General features: G+C 38.2%; 1 protein-coding gene across 1 annotated transcript in view; it reads left to right on the plus strand.

Moving 5' to 3' along the window:
• The window catches only part of COL9A1 (collagen type IX alpha 1 chain), a 51,101-nt gene that overhangs the window by 1,875 nt on the left and 30,973 nt on the right, over positions 1 to 18,253 (plus strand). The window contains exons 3-14 of the mRNA XM_086461491.1: positions 2 to 37; positions 132 to 194; positions 2,636 to 2,689; positions 3,305 to 3,340; positions 8,431 to 8,454; positions 8,755 to 8,808; positions 10,496 to 10,549; positions 12,266 to 12,298; positions 12,391 to 12,447; positions 13,245 to 13,298; positions 14,742 to 14,795; positions 17,168 to 17,221. Coding sequence (XP_086317617.1) covers positions 2 to 37; positions 132 to 194; positions 2,636 to 2,689; positions 3,305 to 3,340; positions 8,431 to 8,454; positions 8,755 to 8,808; positions 10,496 to 10,549; positions 12,266 to 12,298; positions 12,391 to 12,447; positions 13,245 to 13,298; positions 14,742 to 14,795; positions 17,168 to 17,221 — 573 coding nt within the window. The remainder of the gene's footprint in view (position 1; positions 38 to 131; positions 195 to 2,635; positions 2,690 to 3,304; positions 3,341 to 8,430; positions 8,455 to 8,754; positions 8,809 to 10,495; positions 10,550 to 12,265; positions 12,299 to 12,390; positions 12,448 to 13,244; positions 13,299 to 14,741; positions 14,796 to 17,167; positions 17,222 to 18,253) is intronic.

Consider the following 18,253-nt stretch of genomic DNA (forward strand, 5'->3'; position numbering starts at 1 on the left):
GGGGGAGAGAGGTCCGAACGGCCCCCCCGGTCCGCCGGTAAGTGATCTTTGCATTTGCTCCTGTGAGAGAAGAGGTTTTGCATTTTGTTTCTGCTTCACTCTCTGATTAACTGTCCATTTAAATCCTGAAGGGTCCGGATGGGGATGCAGGCAAACCAGGATCCCCTGGCCTGCCTGGAGAGCCGGGAGCTGATGTGAGTACACTTGATTTTCTGGTATTTCCTCTTCTTTTCCCCCTCCCCCCCCCACCCCCCCCAAGAAAAATATGTGGGTTTAGTCTGTTTCTGTAGAAGCATGACCTCCTTTTGAGGTCTCTGGCTTCCTCACAGCTGCCAGTGTGTGCCAGGGGGAGAGGACCTTTTCTCCAAGCTGAAAGGTGCCGTCTTGGAGCAGCGCAGCCAGGGCAGGAGGAGGAGGAGGCCCTGCTGCGTCCCCTGGCAGCAGCCTCAGGGCAGCAAGGGCAAGAGGAGGGTCCAAGCCCAGGCCCGGGCACCAGCGGGCCCCGGGAGGCCGAGCCGCGGGCGGGCCGCCCCGGCGGGGAGGAGACACCCGCGCCTGGGGGCGCGGGGTGGCCGGCAGGGGGCGCCCTCCGCTGCTCCCGCCGCTGCTCCCTCCCCGTCGGCGGGGCGGGGCGGGGCGGCCGCTTCCGGGCAGCCGGTGCCCAGCGGCCGAGGGGGGCTTGGGGGGGTTGTGGTTAGTCCTGTCAGGTCTCGTTAGCAGCTCCTTCCCTAAGCCAGGGGAAACGGGAAGGAGAAAAATCCTGTAGGTCAGCGCGGTAGGCCTGATGTTGAAGTGAACCATTACCTTTTTACTAAATCAAAGCTTAAAAATGAATTTTAACTTAGTTTCTGAGGAAAAACTGCGATTTCCGTATAGCTGCTATTCCAAACAAAAGCCTCCCAGACTTCAGCCACTGCACAGCTTGTACCTGCTAGTGTATCTTGCTTTCTCTGTGGAAAATAATACAGAATAATAAAGTTTCAACATCACGTAGTATTGACGGCCTATTAGGTTGTATCTCTTGAATAAGTTAGTAGGAATAAAAGCACCTTCATACAGTTTTGGGAAACTCTTCGTAATTCTCTCGACAGCAGGGTTTGAAAGCATTTCTTGCTATGAAACAAGGTTGTCAGATTAATACTTAGATCTTATGCCAGGAGGTTGGCAAGCTTATGTTTGATTTCCATAAGTGGTAGAATTCTTTTATAATTTAAAACATCAAAAATAAAGATTATATACAACAAACTAGTGTATTAGAGAGTATTGAAAATTATATAAATGAAAGTCCCTGATATTTATTGACAATTGCAATACTGTTAGAGGTTAATTTTTAATTTGCTTTTGAAAAGAGATTTAGTGGACATGGAGCTGAAACAGTATTTAGCTAAACTGTTCAAATTTGAAATCTGTAATAAGAAATGGGTTTGCCATGAGTGGTGTCTCATACCACTTCATTTTTTCCTGAAAGCAATACAGGGCCACAACCCATTTGTACATGTCAAAAACCCAGAAGCAGATCTTTAAAAATCATTGCCTCTTACAATTTTCACTCAAGGCATGGTTTTGTTTTCCTTGTCAGAATTCATGGTAGTGCAACCAGGTGAAACATAACACTTTTAAACTCAGCTCAGCTTTTGGTGTTTGTTTGCACTTGTGTATTTCCTGGTATCAGTGGACCAGTGAAAGACGAGTGAAACTGTGACACTAGAATACTGTGTCCTGATATGGTGAACCTTTTATATTTTCACTTGCAGACAAAATACGGGACCTTATTCTACTCCCACTGTGCATTCAACTTTTAATTGGGGTTTTAGATTTATAACACTTCCATGTTTAATTGGTGAGGCAGTTCTGACTCTTTAAAACTCATTTTTCTTTCACAAACTGTTTCAGTGTCAGGTTTAATAGACTGAGTAAAAATGCTGTACAGTAATTGCCTGTAATAATCATGTAAGCCTTAAAAAGCAAATTATCAGAGAAAACATCCCTTTGGGTGAACACTGCGTTGCTGGAAGTGTACCAAAAAAGAAAAGTATTGGGCAAACGTAAAAGCAAGGCTCCTTTTATGGATATCTGGAAATTTCTAAGCTATATAAGCTGATTTCAAAATTTGGAAACAGAAGAAAATGAAAGAACTCCAAATGAGTTTGTTGTTATAGTGTCATGGTTGCTTTTTAATTTTAGCCAGATAGACAAATGTGGCTCAAAGGCTAACCTCAAATCCAGCCTGGCAGCTTTGGTGTTTTTTTTTTTGGTTTGGTTTTTTTTTTTTTGGTCAAAGTATGGTTTATTAGAAATGGAAAACACTGACAGTTGTTTTTAACCTAATCCATGAACTAAATTCATCAATCTCCCATTGAGAGGAAATAAGATCACATGAGGTCACGTGTTTAGTTTAATTGTGATTTAACTGAATAATTTTTGAAGGGTGCATATCACAGGCACTGGTGTTTGTTACCAGAATCTAGTACTTCAAACTTGGGCAGTTCTATCCGTACATGTTAATAGGCATTTGAATTGTAAGTCTCCTGCAGTTACTTATCTCATTTAATAGCTTCGTTATTCTATGTTTTAGAATGTTATCTGTTACGATTAAGAAAACCACATAACCTTTGCATTAACATTACTTCCAAAGGGATTCACAGGACCTGATGGCTCACATGGAGCCACGGGACCAAAAGGACAGAAGGTAAGAACAAAATTATGTATGAAATTATGGGATTTTTTTCTTTTAAGCAGGATTTTTGTTTGTCTCTATGCAACTAATGAGATGCTGCAGCCTTTCTTACAATATTAAAACATCTATAGAATACAGACCCATTGGGCCCTTTTCACACAGTACAAAGCAACTTCCATTTCCCCAGCCAGCAGTAAGGAATGGTGGCATTACAGTGCTGGCATGAAGGTTGAGCATCTTCAGTAATGGTGAGGCTCCTTCCATCTTGTTGTACTGTAATTATGTCATAGTAATACGCAGTGGGAACCAGAACAGAGAAACCTGACTTAATCAGCAATCAGACAAATGTAATGTACATCAGAAGTCAGAGCAACCACTATGTTTGAATTATTTTTTTTTTGGGAGGGGGGAAGGGCCTGAGGCGGTATCTTTTTAATATTGAGAAAGTCTTTCCTGTCTATCAAGTCTTCTCTCACTGAAACCGGCATAGCGTTAATGAAATGAATAATACTTGCAGAGTATGTCCACTAAATGATACCCTTCAAAAAGTGAGAGCATCCTCCTGTATGTTGTTTACAAAACTTTATGCTAATGCTTCTTGAAAAACTAAACTTTTATCTTTTAAAGGGTGAGCCAGGACTGCCAGGTGCTCGTGGTCTTCCAGTAAGTAATACATTCAGTATATGAAGAAGCTTTTTAGATCCTAAGTATCAATATGAAGGATTCTTACCATGAAATGTAGTGAAGAAAAGTCAGAAACTATTTATGATGTTTCAAAGAACTCATAAGATGTTAAAGTAGTACATTAAGGAATGTTTTTGTCTTACATCAAAGTGTGTGGATATTACTGAAAGGGCATGTTTGGTTTGTACGCTGTAAAAAAGAAGGGAGCACGTGTGATGTGGTCACAACTTTTGGAGACATACTGTTGTTTTCCATTGCTTTATGAAAATGATGTAGAGACAGGACAGCCCACGCTTTATTTGCATGAATTTAGTCTACAGTTATTCCTGTTTCAGCATCTTGTCATGTGTTTAAATGGGATCACTGAAGTGTAAATGCCGTATGGGACTTCTGATGCTATTCCGTATGAAAACAAGATGAAATATGAGAAAGGACGTGTGAAGAGTAGTGGTCCAGGTAGCATGCAGATGGATTTAACATCCATCTTTGGCAGCTGAAAATAATAGTGAATTTTAGGAATTTTGCAGAGTTGAAGAACTGAATGTTGGTTGGCATGCAGAAACTTAGATTATCGTGGAATCGTAGAATACAAGCTTGGAAGGGACCTCAAGCATCATCTGGTCCAACCTTTCTTGGCAAAACCATGGTCTAGACAAGGTGGTCCAGCACCCTGTCCAGCTGAATCTTAAAAGCTTCCAATGTTGGGGAATCCACCACTTCCAATGGCTGATTGTTCTCATTGTGAAAAATTTTCCTCTTGTCTCTAGTCAGAATCTCTCCAGGAGTAACTTGTACCTACTACACCTCACCTTTTCCATGTGACCCCTTGTGAAAAAGGGAGTCTCCATCTTCTTGCTAGCCACCCTTTAAATACTGGAACATGTGATGAGGACTCTCCAAAGCCTTCTTTTCTCAAGGCTGAACAAACCCTGTTCTCTCAGCCTTTCCTCATAAGGCAGGCTTCCCAGTCTTCCGGTATCTTTGTGGCCTTTCTCTGGACCCTCTCCAGCCTGTCCACGCATTTTTTGTATATTATATAGGAAACCAAGAAAAACATCATTCCATTACAGTGAGTAATGGAACAAGATGACTGACATGAAATTGTAATAACGCTGCATTTAATTAAAAATTAGATTAATTTTAGAGAAATCATAGATAGAAGAGGCATTGTATTCCAATATAGCACTCGTTGCTGTGAAATTCTGCATCTTCGACTGCATCTTTGTATTTTTGACCCTGTCTCATTAACTTCATTGAGATTTATATTAAACGATCATTTCGATATTTGGCCAGAGATCAAATTGTAATGTTATTCTTGAAGATGTTACATTATAGACATGTTTGCACTTAAGATGAATCATTTTATATGGACATCCGTTTCATGGATACTGTTTCTTACCTTAAAATCTGGAAAGTAGTAATGCTTTTATAATGGCTGGTCAACCTCTAGGCTCAATATATGAGCCAAATTTAGTCACAGAAAATAGCAGAACTGAGGTACCTTCTAGGTAGTTTGAAAGCCCTACATCTCTCTGTTACAGGTTTGAGTTTCTTTGTCATTTTTTGCTGTCAAGTAGATGGGGAAATAATTTCTGGGTCGTTTGCAATGCATTTCAAAATGTATAGTTGGAATGAAGAGATAGCTTAACTTTGTCAGATATGTTGCTCAGATGATATGGAAAAAAGTGCATGAAAAGAACTACTATGGGAGAGGAAAAAATGGGGAATTAAAATTGAATTACTGGACTGCTAGGTTAAAAAATGTAGTATTTTAGACTGCCAACTGAAATAAAAACTGACTTGGGGAAAATATGCATGATTTTACCTTATCATTAACAGACTAATGTGAGAATGAATAAATTAAGTGCCTTCAGGAAAAGTGGGTATATAAAATACGCATAAAGTGGGTTAAGCTCAGCTTAGAAGTGGAGATGTTACTATGGGAAAGCAGCAAACTGGACCAATTTGTCAAGGTAGAATGCTGATTCTGTTCAGAGCAGCAGTTACCTCATTCAGGTCTTTTGTGACCATAATTTGAGACTGTAAAAGCAATAAATCTGATGAGATTTTTGGGCCATTGTTCGAAGTTTAGCGATTTTTGTTTGCCCTGAGACTTTCAGTCCTGAAGTGATAACGCTTCAGTGAACCTCAGCAGGGATTGCCTTTGGAGTTGTTCTGCCTCTGCTTAATGAGCAACTGGACCTTGTATTTAAAGGTGAATCTACAGGAATATTTATAATGAGGAAACGAGAATTCTTGGTTATTTAAGGGTAAAGAAAAGATGGATATACTCAGTCACCTTGTGTCGTTACCCTTGTAATTATTAAGGTTAAGGTTAATCCTTAGACCTCACATTTTAGAAAGAAGTCTAGTGTTTGATTTTGTAGCTCTATGGTTGTTAACCCATATATGTTGAATCCATATGGAAAGATTAATGCTCAAAATAAATCTCTTGGAGAAATGCCATTTGCACAGGCTTTCCTTTTGATGAATGGCTTTAAGCTGCTGATGAAATAGAGCAGTTAATGGAAGTTTCTCAAAATGGACAAGACTGGTCATTGGAACTTCAATGAGATTAAACTCAGAGTAATGAAACCTAATTAAAAAAAAAAGAAAAAAGAAGGCTAGAAGTGGTAGTGCTGGGGTGTGATGGTCCTAATGCTCAGATTCAGAGACTTTTTGAGAAGCTTTTACTACAAGTATGAAGTAATGGGTCTGTTTAACCTTTGCAGGTGTTTGGTTTGATCTGTGAGACCTTGTTTACTAGAAAACCAGAGATCACACTTATGAGTCTGCATACTAGATAGGTGTTTGAGTATACAGGTGTAATTATGCACTGCTTTGAATTCAGTCAGTGGCCTTTTGCAAGTGGAGTAGTCTCTGGATGGTTATCCAAAGGCTTCATTTCTCACAAAAAAACCCTTGCTGAAGCTGTTAAAGTGCTCAGTGCAAACAGAAAGTCAGAAGCCTTTGCTACAATGTTAATTAGTTTTAAATTATTATCACCGGTTTTCAAGCTCATCCAGTGGAATTTATTGGCCAAGTTAGGACTTCAGGGTAACTGAAAGAAAGAATATTAAGTATCTAATTTTTTATGTACAGCGTTTGTTTTTCTGCTTCTGTCATCCTTTCTTCCCCAGAATATATTTTGGCAATCTCCAGTTATCTTCTTTTGTTCTGCCTTTCCTGTATATTTTCCTTCTGCATCGTTTGGCTTTAATTTATTCTCTTTGTCTCATCTCTTTTGTGGATAGTGTCTCAAATGACAGATACAAAATTAGTAGAATACTTCTGATTAATTAAAATAATTTACCACCAAATATGCTGATGCCTCTGATCTGGACCTGGTAAATGGACCCGTGGCTGCTACTTTCCGTGCATGTATTGTCCTCTTTGCTCCATTCTCTCTCAGTTAAATTTCCTCTAACTGTTTTATTAGCTGATATGTTGCCAGTGGTTTACAGATTGGACATATGGGTAGGATTGTGTGTATTTAGTGACAGAGAATTTAAAATATTTTAAGGTCTTCTAAAGTACAGCTTCCGGCACAGGGAACACATACAAATACTGGTATATGCCTCTTGGTGGTGGATGGCAGCAGGTCCGCATTGGTGTGCTCCATGGAACAGATAAGCACCTCCAAAGCAGGCATTAGGCATCTGGGAATGCAAGGCTGCAGTCCCAGGCTGTGTGGAGAGGCTTTCCATTTAGGGCACAGGCAGAGACAGGAACATGGGCAGCTGGTTGGGATCATTAACTGCTCTGTCTGGGTTCTTACTGAGTGATTGCCCTGGAGCCCTCATCTTTGCAACTTGGTCTGCTTGCAGGGAGTTCATGGCCAGAAGGGTGGAGTAGCTGGGTGAGGGGGAGGCATGGATTCTTGGGGGACAACCCCTGCTTGGGAGAGTGAGAGGAGTTGCAATGGAATGGGCAAAGGCATGGACTGGCTTCTCCTGGGCCTGTGTGTGGGCTGGACACTGTAGCTGCTTCTTTTCGTATCAGTGACTTACCTGCCACTGTTAGGGGCGCGTTAGCAAGGGGGATGGGCTCCAATGGGAACCTGCAAGTGGTCGGTTTCCTTCTTTCAGAGGCAGCTGATATTATTGTATCAGATATGTGATGCAGTGAAAGTATAGTCGAATATAGACATGTACAATGCAGCAAGGGAGTGTTAAGTGATAGCAAAGGAATGATGTCAGTTATGCAAGATGAAAAAGTTTACTTTCTGCTGTCTGAGTCATTTCATTTTAACCATTTAATACAAATGCTTGAATTTTTCCTCGTTTTATACCATTTTCTAAAGACAACCTTGCAGATATAATCCTCGTATGATACTCTTTTAAACTCTACTCAGCCCAGACACTTCATCACATCAAATCTCCTAAAGATTTAAGTATGTTTGTGACTTTATATGCCAGTGTTTCATACACATCGTTGTCACTGTTCTTCATAAAGTTATCTGTTTGCTTTAGGTATGCAAGACTGAGGGATTGATCTGTTTTCTTAGAGGGAGTGTATTGTCCAAATGGGCAGAAACACATTTGTATCTTGGATACTTCTCATTAGAATGATTCAGAGAAATACTGATGGAAAATGCAAACAGGAGCAGTTCGATCTTCTTTCTGATTGCCAAAAAGCACTAGTTTAATGGATTTAGACCCTGCAGGAGCACAGGCCAAAAAAAAAAAATTCTTTTATTATCAATTTAAATGCACTGTTAGAAGGAAATGATTATAGCATAGATATGTTTATCATGGTATTTCATAATTAGCTAAACCCAAAGGCTTTAATGTCTTCATTCCTTTGTGGAAGTAATGTATGTGTTTGTAAATATGTGTAAATAAATGCTACTTCAGGGCAACTTAATCAATAATTTATTTTTTTCCTAATATTGATTGCCTAATAGTAACACTGATATTAACATTAGTTGAACAAGTTTTCAAAATTATTTTGCAGAATCAAACATCAATTTTTTTGGTAACTTTTTATCCCAAATACTCTTGTTAGCAAACAGCTTGACTAAGTGTGGAACCCTCCCCACATTTCTGACCTTTTTTCCCATTTCACAGGGCAAGGGCCTTCTTGGACCACCTGTAAGTATAATTTTTACAATTCATAAATGTACTGTTTAATGAATCTGTTTAAATATTAAATAAAGCTGTTATACTGTAATAAAAAGTAATTAAGTGAAAAAAGAGACTGTTTCAATGTCTGTTAGGTGTGCTTTCTTCAACTGCTACTGAGGTTTCTTAGGTCTATTGTGTATGGTGCAAGAATTCTGGTGTCTAAAGGCATGGTTTGTTGTTTGACAGAATTACATGCTCTCACTCGTCGGATGCTTGTTATAGAGGTATTGTGTGGTCTAAAAATACTATTTAACTTGGTTATTATAGGGTCCAGCTGGTGCAGCAGGGCTTCCTGGGGAAGTAGGTCGTGCTGGTCCACCTGTAAGTACTACTGTGTTTGCTAAAAATGTAGGTGTATTCAATTGCTCGAAGGTACTTTTAGAAAAAAATGAATAATTACTGTGCTGTCTAAACACTATTTGGGTTATAACAGCACCTGAAAGCATGTTTTTTCCTCTGCAGTAATCACTGGTAGAGGAAAGATTGTGCTTGAAGCTCATCAGAAATAAGGAACAATTAATACCACAAAGTCAGGGCCACCCATTAGATTAGAATTAAATGTTTCTTGTAGTGTTCTGTATGCTACTTCTCGTCTTATTCAAGGAAAGGTAGAATAAAAAAGCAAACCTACCAGAAGTACAGGAAATGTAAACTTAACATTACATGCAGACCTTTAGCTTTACTTCTGACTTCTTACATGTACATTATGGTACATGACCACATACTGTTTTAGTGAATGTAGCAATTCAGTTCTTCTTCTTAGTCTTATTTTAAGTGTGACTCCATATACTGACCTTACTGCTAAACTGTGCACTCCATTTCAGCACACTATCATATTTTGACTCCTGAAAGCAATTGTTAATTTACTTGAAATCTGAAATAGCATTAAAACATTGTTTAGTGAAGCCTACTCTTTAATGTGTACCTTTCTGCGTGTGTTGCACTCAGTCATACAAATGAATATAAAAAAGAAAAGTAAAACCTACCAGTTTATTTCAGAAGTTGATCCATCTAGCTTGCTGTCTTGTCTGCAGCAAGGGCAGTGATGGATACCTAGGGAAGTGTACAGGCTGTTTGTAAAATGACATTTTTCTCTCATACTGTCTCACATTCTGGTGGTTGGCAGTTCAGAGACTGCCTGAATCAGGAATTGCATCTGTGCTGCCGTTTTCAAAAGCGGTATATGAACCTGTCCTCTGTTAATGTAGTCGATCCCTTTTTGAATCCATTCACATCCCAGGCTTCCACCGCACATTGTGATAATCAGTCCCACAATGTAATTGTACATTGTGTGGAAAAGAAATATTCCTTTTTACTGTTTGTGAACCTATGGCTCTATAGGTCATGTGTTGTGAGAATTGGTGAGTAATTTTTCTATATTAATCTTGTTCATTTAATTTATGATTTAATAACATATCAAAAATAATATTGAGATGACAGTATTATTAAGTTAAAAGATGATCCCTGACAGATTTATTTTATTATTATATAAATTTATTTGAATTAAAAGCGTTCATAAAAAATAATTTGCAGAGGTTCTGTGTGGTTTTAATTCTGAAAGCACTGGACATCAAAACTTCACAAACAGGAGAAGATTCTAACTTGGTAAAATAGTGTTGGGCTCTGAAAAAGGGGAGTTTTTTCCCTCTCTGTGCCTTGGGCATTTTTGCCAGTTACTAGGATTCTTTTAGTTCAGAACTTAATTAGCAGTTATAAGATAGAGGAGTGCATAGATGATCCTGTGGTCAGACGCTTCAGCTTTCTAAAGCAGCTGAAAATTTGTTGTTTTTTTCATGGCTCCTGTTCCACAGCATGGCTCCCATTCTACTGAAAAATCCGTTTTCCCTTTCTACTGTGGGAGCCGTGTTGTGGGTTGGCATTTTAGTTGGCTACATAGCCCTTCCTTCTGTAGCTAATTAATTTCTCACTGTTGTTGTGAGGTATGAATATGTAACTGCTGGTTGTCATTATTACTATGAATTAACAAAATTATTTTACCCTTTTTTAGGGAGATCCAGGAAAAAGAGGACCTCCAGGGCCACCAGGACCACCAGGTCCCCGGGTAAGTGATTACCTTTAACATCTGCTAATGTCTGAATTATGTACTGTGGCTGCTTGAACAAGACTTCTCCTCAAGTCCTACAGCTGAGTCCTACAGCTGAATACCAACTTTAGGATTTCAGCAGTCTACATTAATTCATAATGTCTAGACAATTATGTTCAAAGCCTGAGATACACTCACTTAATCATTTGATCTTCCATTTAGAAAGCAAGTTTCTAGAGTCTTTACGGTTATAAAAGACAGTTTGAAATGCAAACTCTGTAACTTCTGTCGTGATATCTTCCCATTTATGCAAATGGGCTTAAACTGTAATTTTTACAGGTTTTAAACTTTCGTGTGAATTATAGTATCACCGTAAATGTAGTCTTTATTGGACCTCACTGCTAGTACTTCAGCAGAGGTAGGCTTTTCTCTGTTAGGAGGAGAAAAATTTAGTATTTGTCTCATGAGACAGAAATACATGCTGCCAGGTGGGTTAAGTTCTAATGTCCTTCTTGCAACCAGGCCTGATACTTGCAAGGGATAGAAGAAAGTTTTACACCACTGCTTTGCCTATCTAGGGGAATGGTTATCTTCTTTGAGCCTCTTGGGAGGAGGGATGTGTCTTATGCCTTTGTCTTTTGGCTATTTACCTGCCCACAGGTATAAAATGGAGCGTTTGGCAGACACGTTGGAGGCTGGGTGCAGTGAAATGCAAACTGCCGTGAAATATGTCGTACTAATGTCTTTTAAAAAGCTGTACTGTTCCTCTGCTGGACAGATCCTAAATCCATATGCTTTATTTATGCCATGTTTCTTGTTTTCCTGAAAATTCCCAGAGAATTGGTGGAGGCATTATAAAAAATGTGAATGGTAAAGTGGAGAAGAGTATTTAGGAAACAAGTAAAAATGAATTCTCAATAATGGTGTATGCTGCTTCTTTTCCTTGACAGTTTTGTCCTTTTTAAATTTCCGAAGTGCCACAATTCCACTCCAGTTAATGAGATTATGGACACAAACGTACCCTCAGCTTTTTTTCAAACCCTTCTGTAAAAAAGGAGACCAGCTCATTCCTTAAACTCCCCTGTGCTTCCCTCTGAAACAGTATGCTCCTGACCACCAGGCTTTAGAGAATCCAGCTGCTGCTGTGAAATCATATTTCTCCCTGTTGTGCCTCATATGCCTCCCGTTACCTTCCATCAAGTATTTGATTTAATAGAAGGAATTGCCTTCTCCCCACTGAGTCCATCTCATTGTACACTGATCTCTAGTTTATTGCGGTTCCATTAACTGCCAGACATCTCACTCGTCTACCACTACTTGTGTTGCGGGAAGATGATTTTCTCTGTAAAGATCTGAGTCTTTTGCTGAATGGTAGTACATTGGAAAAGTAAAAGTTATGCTTATTACAGAAATTGTCTCAGGTTTTTTTGGAAATTCATGGAGTTTGGGTATATTTTCTCTATATTTAATAGAAAATATGTTTTAGGTAGCTTAAAAACCGGAAGAAATACTTTGTTTTTCAGAAAAGTTGATTGAAGTTAGAGGACAGGATTTTGCAGGTACTTGCAATCCTACAATAAAAATCCTACAGTTTAGGTGCTCTCTGTGTCAGATACCCTTTGATTGATTATACCTCTGATTCCATCTTTAGATAGTAGTGTTTTCTGTTTTGTCTGATAAGTTAGGTCTGGTTATTTCTATTTTACTTACTTTGATTTATTTCATTCAATCTAGGGAACAATTGGCCTGCAAGATGGTGACCCGTTGGTAAGATAGTTGTCCTTTGTTTTTTTTTTTTAAGTAATCTCAGACAATTTTATTCAGCCTATGTGATAGTAACTATGTGGATGCTTTTCCAGTGTCCCAATGCCTGTCCACCTGGCCGCCCAGGACATGCTGGCTTGATGGGAATGAAGGTAAGAGAATCTGTTTGTTGAAGTGCTCCTTACAGAGATACTGTCTCAAAGCACTAGGGAGGGTGATTGCTGTCCTGACAAAAGGGTAGTTTGCTGTTAATTTCAAAAAACCATTGCTTTGTTTAATGAAGCCTACTTTTTAATATGTACCTTTCTGCTTGTGTTGTGCTCAGTCATATAAATGTATATAAAAAAGAATATATAAAAGTGTGGATGCTTAGGGTTATCTCAACTCTTGACTGCCAAAATAACCTCTCATTGTTGAAATCTCTTACTGCTGTAGTAATCTTCAGGGTAAAATTTATGTGTGGTCTTGAAAGGATTAGAGTATGTGAAGAATCGCTTCATTCACTTTCTGGACCATTTGTAGTCTGACTCCAGAAACTCTAAATATCCCCCTGAATCCTTAGTCTCTTTTCCTTCTTTCTCTTTTCCTCGGAGACCTATAATATACTAAATTGAAATGAACACTTTCTGAGTCTCATTTTAGCTAAGGTGGTGTTTGTTTTTTTTTTTTTTTAATTTAATCTTTGCTGCTTTCTAGGAATACTGTTGGTCTGAGGAAATTTTTATGGGGTAATATAAGAAGAAATACTACCCTGCCTAGGAGCAGATCTTTTTGAACATGGTACTTAGTATGTGGTGTTAACTAGATAGGTGAGAAAGCAGTGGTGAATGGGGATTGCAGAGGGAACAGCAACATAGTTCTAAGGAGTCTGTGTGTTTCACAAAACTCGGTATTTTAATTTTGAGTAATCTCTATTTATTTATTTATTTTGTTTTTTACATTTATTTAGGGCCAGAAGGGTTCAAAAGGAGAGCCTGGTGAACCAGGAAAACAAGGTTATAAGGTAAAAAAAGAAAAAAAGAAGAGGAAAAACTGCTGTTGTTTTTAGCAAGCTGATAGTAGTTTGTCCTCTTCTTCAAAAACAGTGTTATATTTTGTTAGCACTGTTAATTGTTTTACCAGAATGCATGGAGAATACGTATCATATTGCTCCAGAGTAACCAAAGGCGTATCTCTGTTCTTCATTCACCTGTACTCTGTATTTATTATGATGCAGAAGTCATACTTCTCTAGGTTTTTGTTATGAACATTCTATTTAAGTATTATGGAACTCAGGGCAAAAATTGAAGTAAAATTTATTAATTGGAAAACTTCCAAACATTTAAATGCAGAAGAATTCTGTGGATTTACCAAGTATATTGTTCTGTGGCACAAATGAGTTCTAACAGGAAGATTGAGAGGGGAAAATGTAGAAGAATTCTGTGGATTTACCAAGTATATTGTTCTGTGGCACAAATGAGTTCTAACAGGAAGATTGAGAGGGGAAAATGTAGAAGAATTCTGTGGATTTACCAAGTATATTGTTCTGCGGCACAAATGAGTTCTAACAGGAAGATTGAGAGGGGACAATGTATTTGAGAGGGAAAGGACACAGTGTAAGTTCATAGAGAAAGAAAAATTATAACTGTAGTAAAGAGGCTAAGTCAAATTCAGCTTGAAGACTGAAATGTGAACTCTTTTAAGGTGTTTCATTTGACTTAGCCTTGTTTAATATTGAAACGTTTGTAAGAAAAGTTGAAAAGATTTGCACTGCCTTGGTCCATGCTTTGATGCTGGAGGAAAAACGTCAGAGGAAAGTTTTCAAAAAACCCCCCCTGCTCTCTATTCCTAAGCATATTGAAAAGAGTATTAACTTATTAGAAACAGCTTGCCTATTTTTTTCCTGTATGTTGAGCATCTGTCTTATTCTCCAAAATTCCTTTTTGCAAATTAAACTGCCATTAAGTACTGTTGCTCCAGTAGTGTGCACTGTAGTTGTGTAGGAGAGGTTATAATCTAATCAAATAGGGGTTTGACCAGATAAGGCATTTTAGCATTTTAATTTCCAAAAAATTCTGAAGCGCAATGTGGTCTTGTTATGCAGATCTATTAGCATATCCAGTCCATTCACATATAGCAGCATACCTTCCTTACATTTTTACTCTAAAAGAAGAAGAAAACCTAAAAGATTAACATCAAGAAAAAGTGGAGCGATGGATTAAGAGTAAAATATCATTATTCTTTATAGTGGGGTTGCTTTGAAATTACCCTTTTGACTAATAGTTGAGGGAAATGTGAACCTACATGAGTATCTGTCTGTTCTGAGGAAGCAGTGTGACTTCATTTGGATTTCCTTTAAGCAGGACACGGTGACAGAAAACAATAAGAAGTAAATATACCTCCTATGATGAGAGAGCCATTTGCATGGTATGGATTAGCTACAGATGTATTCCTTTTGCTTTCCTAGGGTGAAGAAGGGGACCAAGGACCCAGTGGAGAAGTTGGAGCTCAAGGCCCTCCAGTAAAGTATTTCCTCTTCAATAATGTTACCAATTTGCTTTATTATGTCATGTCTTTTTTTTCTTCTTAGTGTAAGAAAACAGATATTACAAAATCTCCACACACCTTTCTCTTTTTTTCTGCCATATTGTCTCTGAGTGAAAATAGAATTATTTAAGTCCCTCCAAAAAGCTACGTTATTGCTTGGCACAAATCTCTAAATAGTTCTATGGAAAGGCTTATTTTAAAAAGTATTTCATGTCCTAAATTTTGTGTTGTGCTTAGATTGTGCAAATAGTTTGTTTGGTTGGTTTGTTGGGTATTTTTACTTTTTTTTCTTGGTCTTCCCTTTTGTAATTTTGATGACACCAACTTCATCCTTGCAAAGCTAGTGTTTGTTTCAAATATGGTTAACTGTGAAATTCAGGCTTAGTTAAGACTTGAGGATGAAGTAGCAGCCACTGAAGAATGTTTATTATTATTTTTTCTTAAGGTTACTTTTTCTTTTTGTATGCCAAAGAAGCATGCTTCAATCACACCTATGATTTTGGAATGATTTTCTTCACTTGGCTTCTTTGTTCTGGCACATACCTCCTCAGCTTGTTTCCTTATGAGGAGCTCTTCTTATGGTTACCACAGCTGAACAGGCAACAGAGAACAGAACAAAGGGGTCGTTCTAAAAGAGCTAGATGTAACACATATAATGTCTATAGTTTATTTTCTGATGGGGTCTCATGCTTTTTTCCTAGGTGTGAAACTATTTCTTTAATGCCATTGGTGTCCAGATGTGCTATTATACAGGAGCTTATCTTGATGCACATGACATCCGAATCCTAAATTACAGAATTCTCTATGAACATAAAACAGCATAAACCTCTGGATTAGGACTAGAGAAAGATAAAGAAAGAACAGAGACTAAGTAAAGGAAAGGGTGTAAGCCTTCTTATGTTTGATGCTGAAAAAAGTGTCCCTGGTGCAGAGAAAGTACTTGTGTAAGATGCAGTTTCTGCTGTATGAAGGGCCTGTGGGTACCAATTATTTTTAATTCAGTTTGGTAAGGTCCTTCAGTCACTGAGAAATAACGCAGTAGAATTAAAAACCAATTAGAGATGGACTTTCCTTTCTCTCTTTTTTTTTAAATGCATTACTCATTTCACTTCACTGTTTCGCCAGTTAATGACCTCACAAACAAGCTTTAAATTAATTGTTTCTTACTAAAATGTAGGATTCATAATATACAGAAAGTGCTGTCAGATAGACAGCCTATGGAAAAGAGGATAGACAATGTTTTAGAGGCACAGCTGGAAAGGCTGTAGGCTCTGTTGTATCTTCTGCAATCCAACACTATGTAATGCATTGACAAGGAGACTTGCGTAAGATGGGCACCTCTGGGAGAGGTGTTTCTTTCTACAGAAAGTAGTGGGTACTGCAATGTGCCTACTTCTATCTCTGATCTTGGAGCAAGTGCTTGAGTCTCTCCCTTGTTGGTCTGCTGTAGTCACTGTTGCATTACCATGATCTTTCTCACGTTTTGAGTTGACACAGCTTTAAATATTCTGTGCAAGATTCCATCTAAATTTGTTAGGAGCAAGTAGAAGGGCTGCCCATCTAGAGTCTCATCAAGGAGTAGGTTTGCCTACGCTGCGTTGAAGTGCCTGTAGCTGTTTCGTTAACACCGTGGTAGCGCATTCTTCTTGTTGCAGGACAAACATGTTGTGGCTGAGGGTTTGGTCTCTCTGCAGAGAGGAGACATATCATGTAGTTTCAGTCTCTCACGAAGAGGAAAAAATTGAAGCCAGATTCCCCACAAGACTGTATTGTGAAGGGAAGTGATGATAGTTATGAAACATCCTGCTGCACTACTGGATGTCTACTCAGTCCAGCCTCTCAGGTGTGCCAGGCATATAAACTTAGCATTTGTATTCTCAAAAACCTTGCCCAATTTTGTCTGCCTCTAGAGTTCTATAAAGTCTGATGGTACCATTCTCCTGCATCTGTTCTATGCCCCACTTAAGACAACTTAGCACTTTTGCAAATCTGGCCTTCACATGTTCCTCTCACACAGGCTGCTCAGGGAGCATGCTTCAACTCAATGGTAATCAAAAAGATAAATCAGTGGGGTTTTTTTAGTCCTTCAGGCGTATTTGTGGTTGTATAATTCAAATGGGTAGTTTTGTTATTCTTTTTTAAAGAAGTCTTAAATTAGTAAAATATCAAATTACCATATAAATTAAATATTCTAATACAGAAGTAGCTGGATTTCTCCTTTTATACAAAGAAAATAGTAAAATAAGCATAAAGAAAGCACGTGAAACTCTGAGACTTCTGTCTCAAAACTAGGACAGTTCTGATGAAAAGGTTTAAGCATAATTTGAACATGCTTTTCATTTTCAGGGCATCCTAGGTATCAGAGGTATAACTGGTATAATGGGACCTAAAGGTACCAAAGTGAGTATTAACCTTTCTTTCTATAAAATGGCCTGGATAAAAAAAAGAAAATGTACACACCTGAATGTTTTTAAAACTTATTTACATTTCATCTTTTTTTCCCTCTGCATTTTTCCCCTCCCACCAGCTGTATTTCCATAGCTACTGTACTTCTGTTTAGGAAGAAAGGCATCTTGATCCTTCTGATTAATGAAGTACATGTACTCTTCACACCTTTCCCTCTGATCCTTGGATTTATAGTAGTTTGGCATGTGTGCAAGTATGTAGTTAGCAAGACATCAAGTTACAGGAGTTATAAACTATAGCATGTTTTTTTTTAAAGCACAAATTTATTAAGTAGTCCCTCCTGTGATTTGCATCTTCTCAAAGCCTTTTGCATCCACTGTCCCAATTTTTACCAGGATTTTTTGCTGAGAATTTGTTCTTTTCCATTTGTTCTGTCTCTTGCATCTTTTGTGTCTTAAATTGCTGCCAGGGGGATACATGTTCATGTGGGCTCTGACTTTGCTGGGTAATTTTCCTGCTGTTCATCAAAATGTTTCTAACAGTTATTTCAAAACTGACTGTATATTTCTATTCTTATGATCTCTCTAAATATATATGGTAAAAATTTCTGGGAGGAGTAAAATGTAGTAATCATGCCATTGTCTCCTTCTCCAGAAGTGAATTCACGGAAACCTTATTCTGTGATCATCTGTGTTCAGAAACAACATCAAATTTGTCCTGACTAAGAAGCTTCTCATGAGTGATTCTTCCTAAGACACATTTGCAAAGCTGTTACTGTCTTACTTTGCTTTTCTGGCCTTCTTTGTACCTTCTGATTCTTCATAGTTATTTGCCTACAGTTTTGTGCTGTTTTGTCCATTTGAAATATTTACTACACCTGTTTGACAAAGGAGTTCCTTATTCTCTGCAAATCTTTTTGAAAACATTTTTTTCTCTCCATCTAAAATTGCTTACAGGGTAGCAGTTGCGTGGTTTCCTTGAAAAGTGATAAAAATAGCTGCACTGCACTTGTTGATTTCTGTTCAC

Source organism: Leptosomus discolor, chromosome 2, assembly GCF_034619465.1.
Source record: "Leptosomus discolor isolate bLepDis1 chromosome 2, bLepDis1.hap2, whole genome shotgun sequence".
Lineage (NCBI taxonomy): Eukaryota > Metazoa > Chordata > Aves > Leptosomiformes > Leptosomidae > Leptosomus > Leptosomus discolor.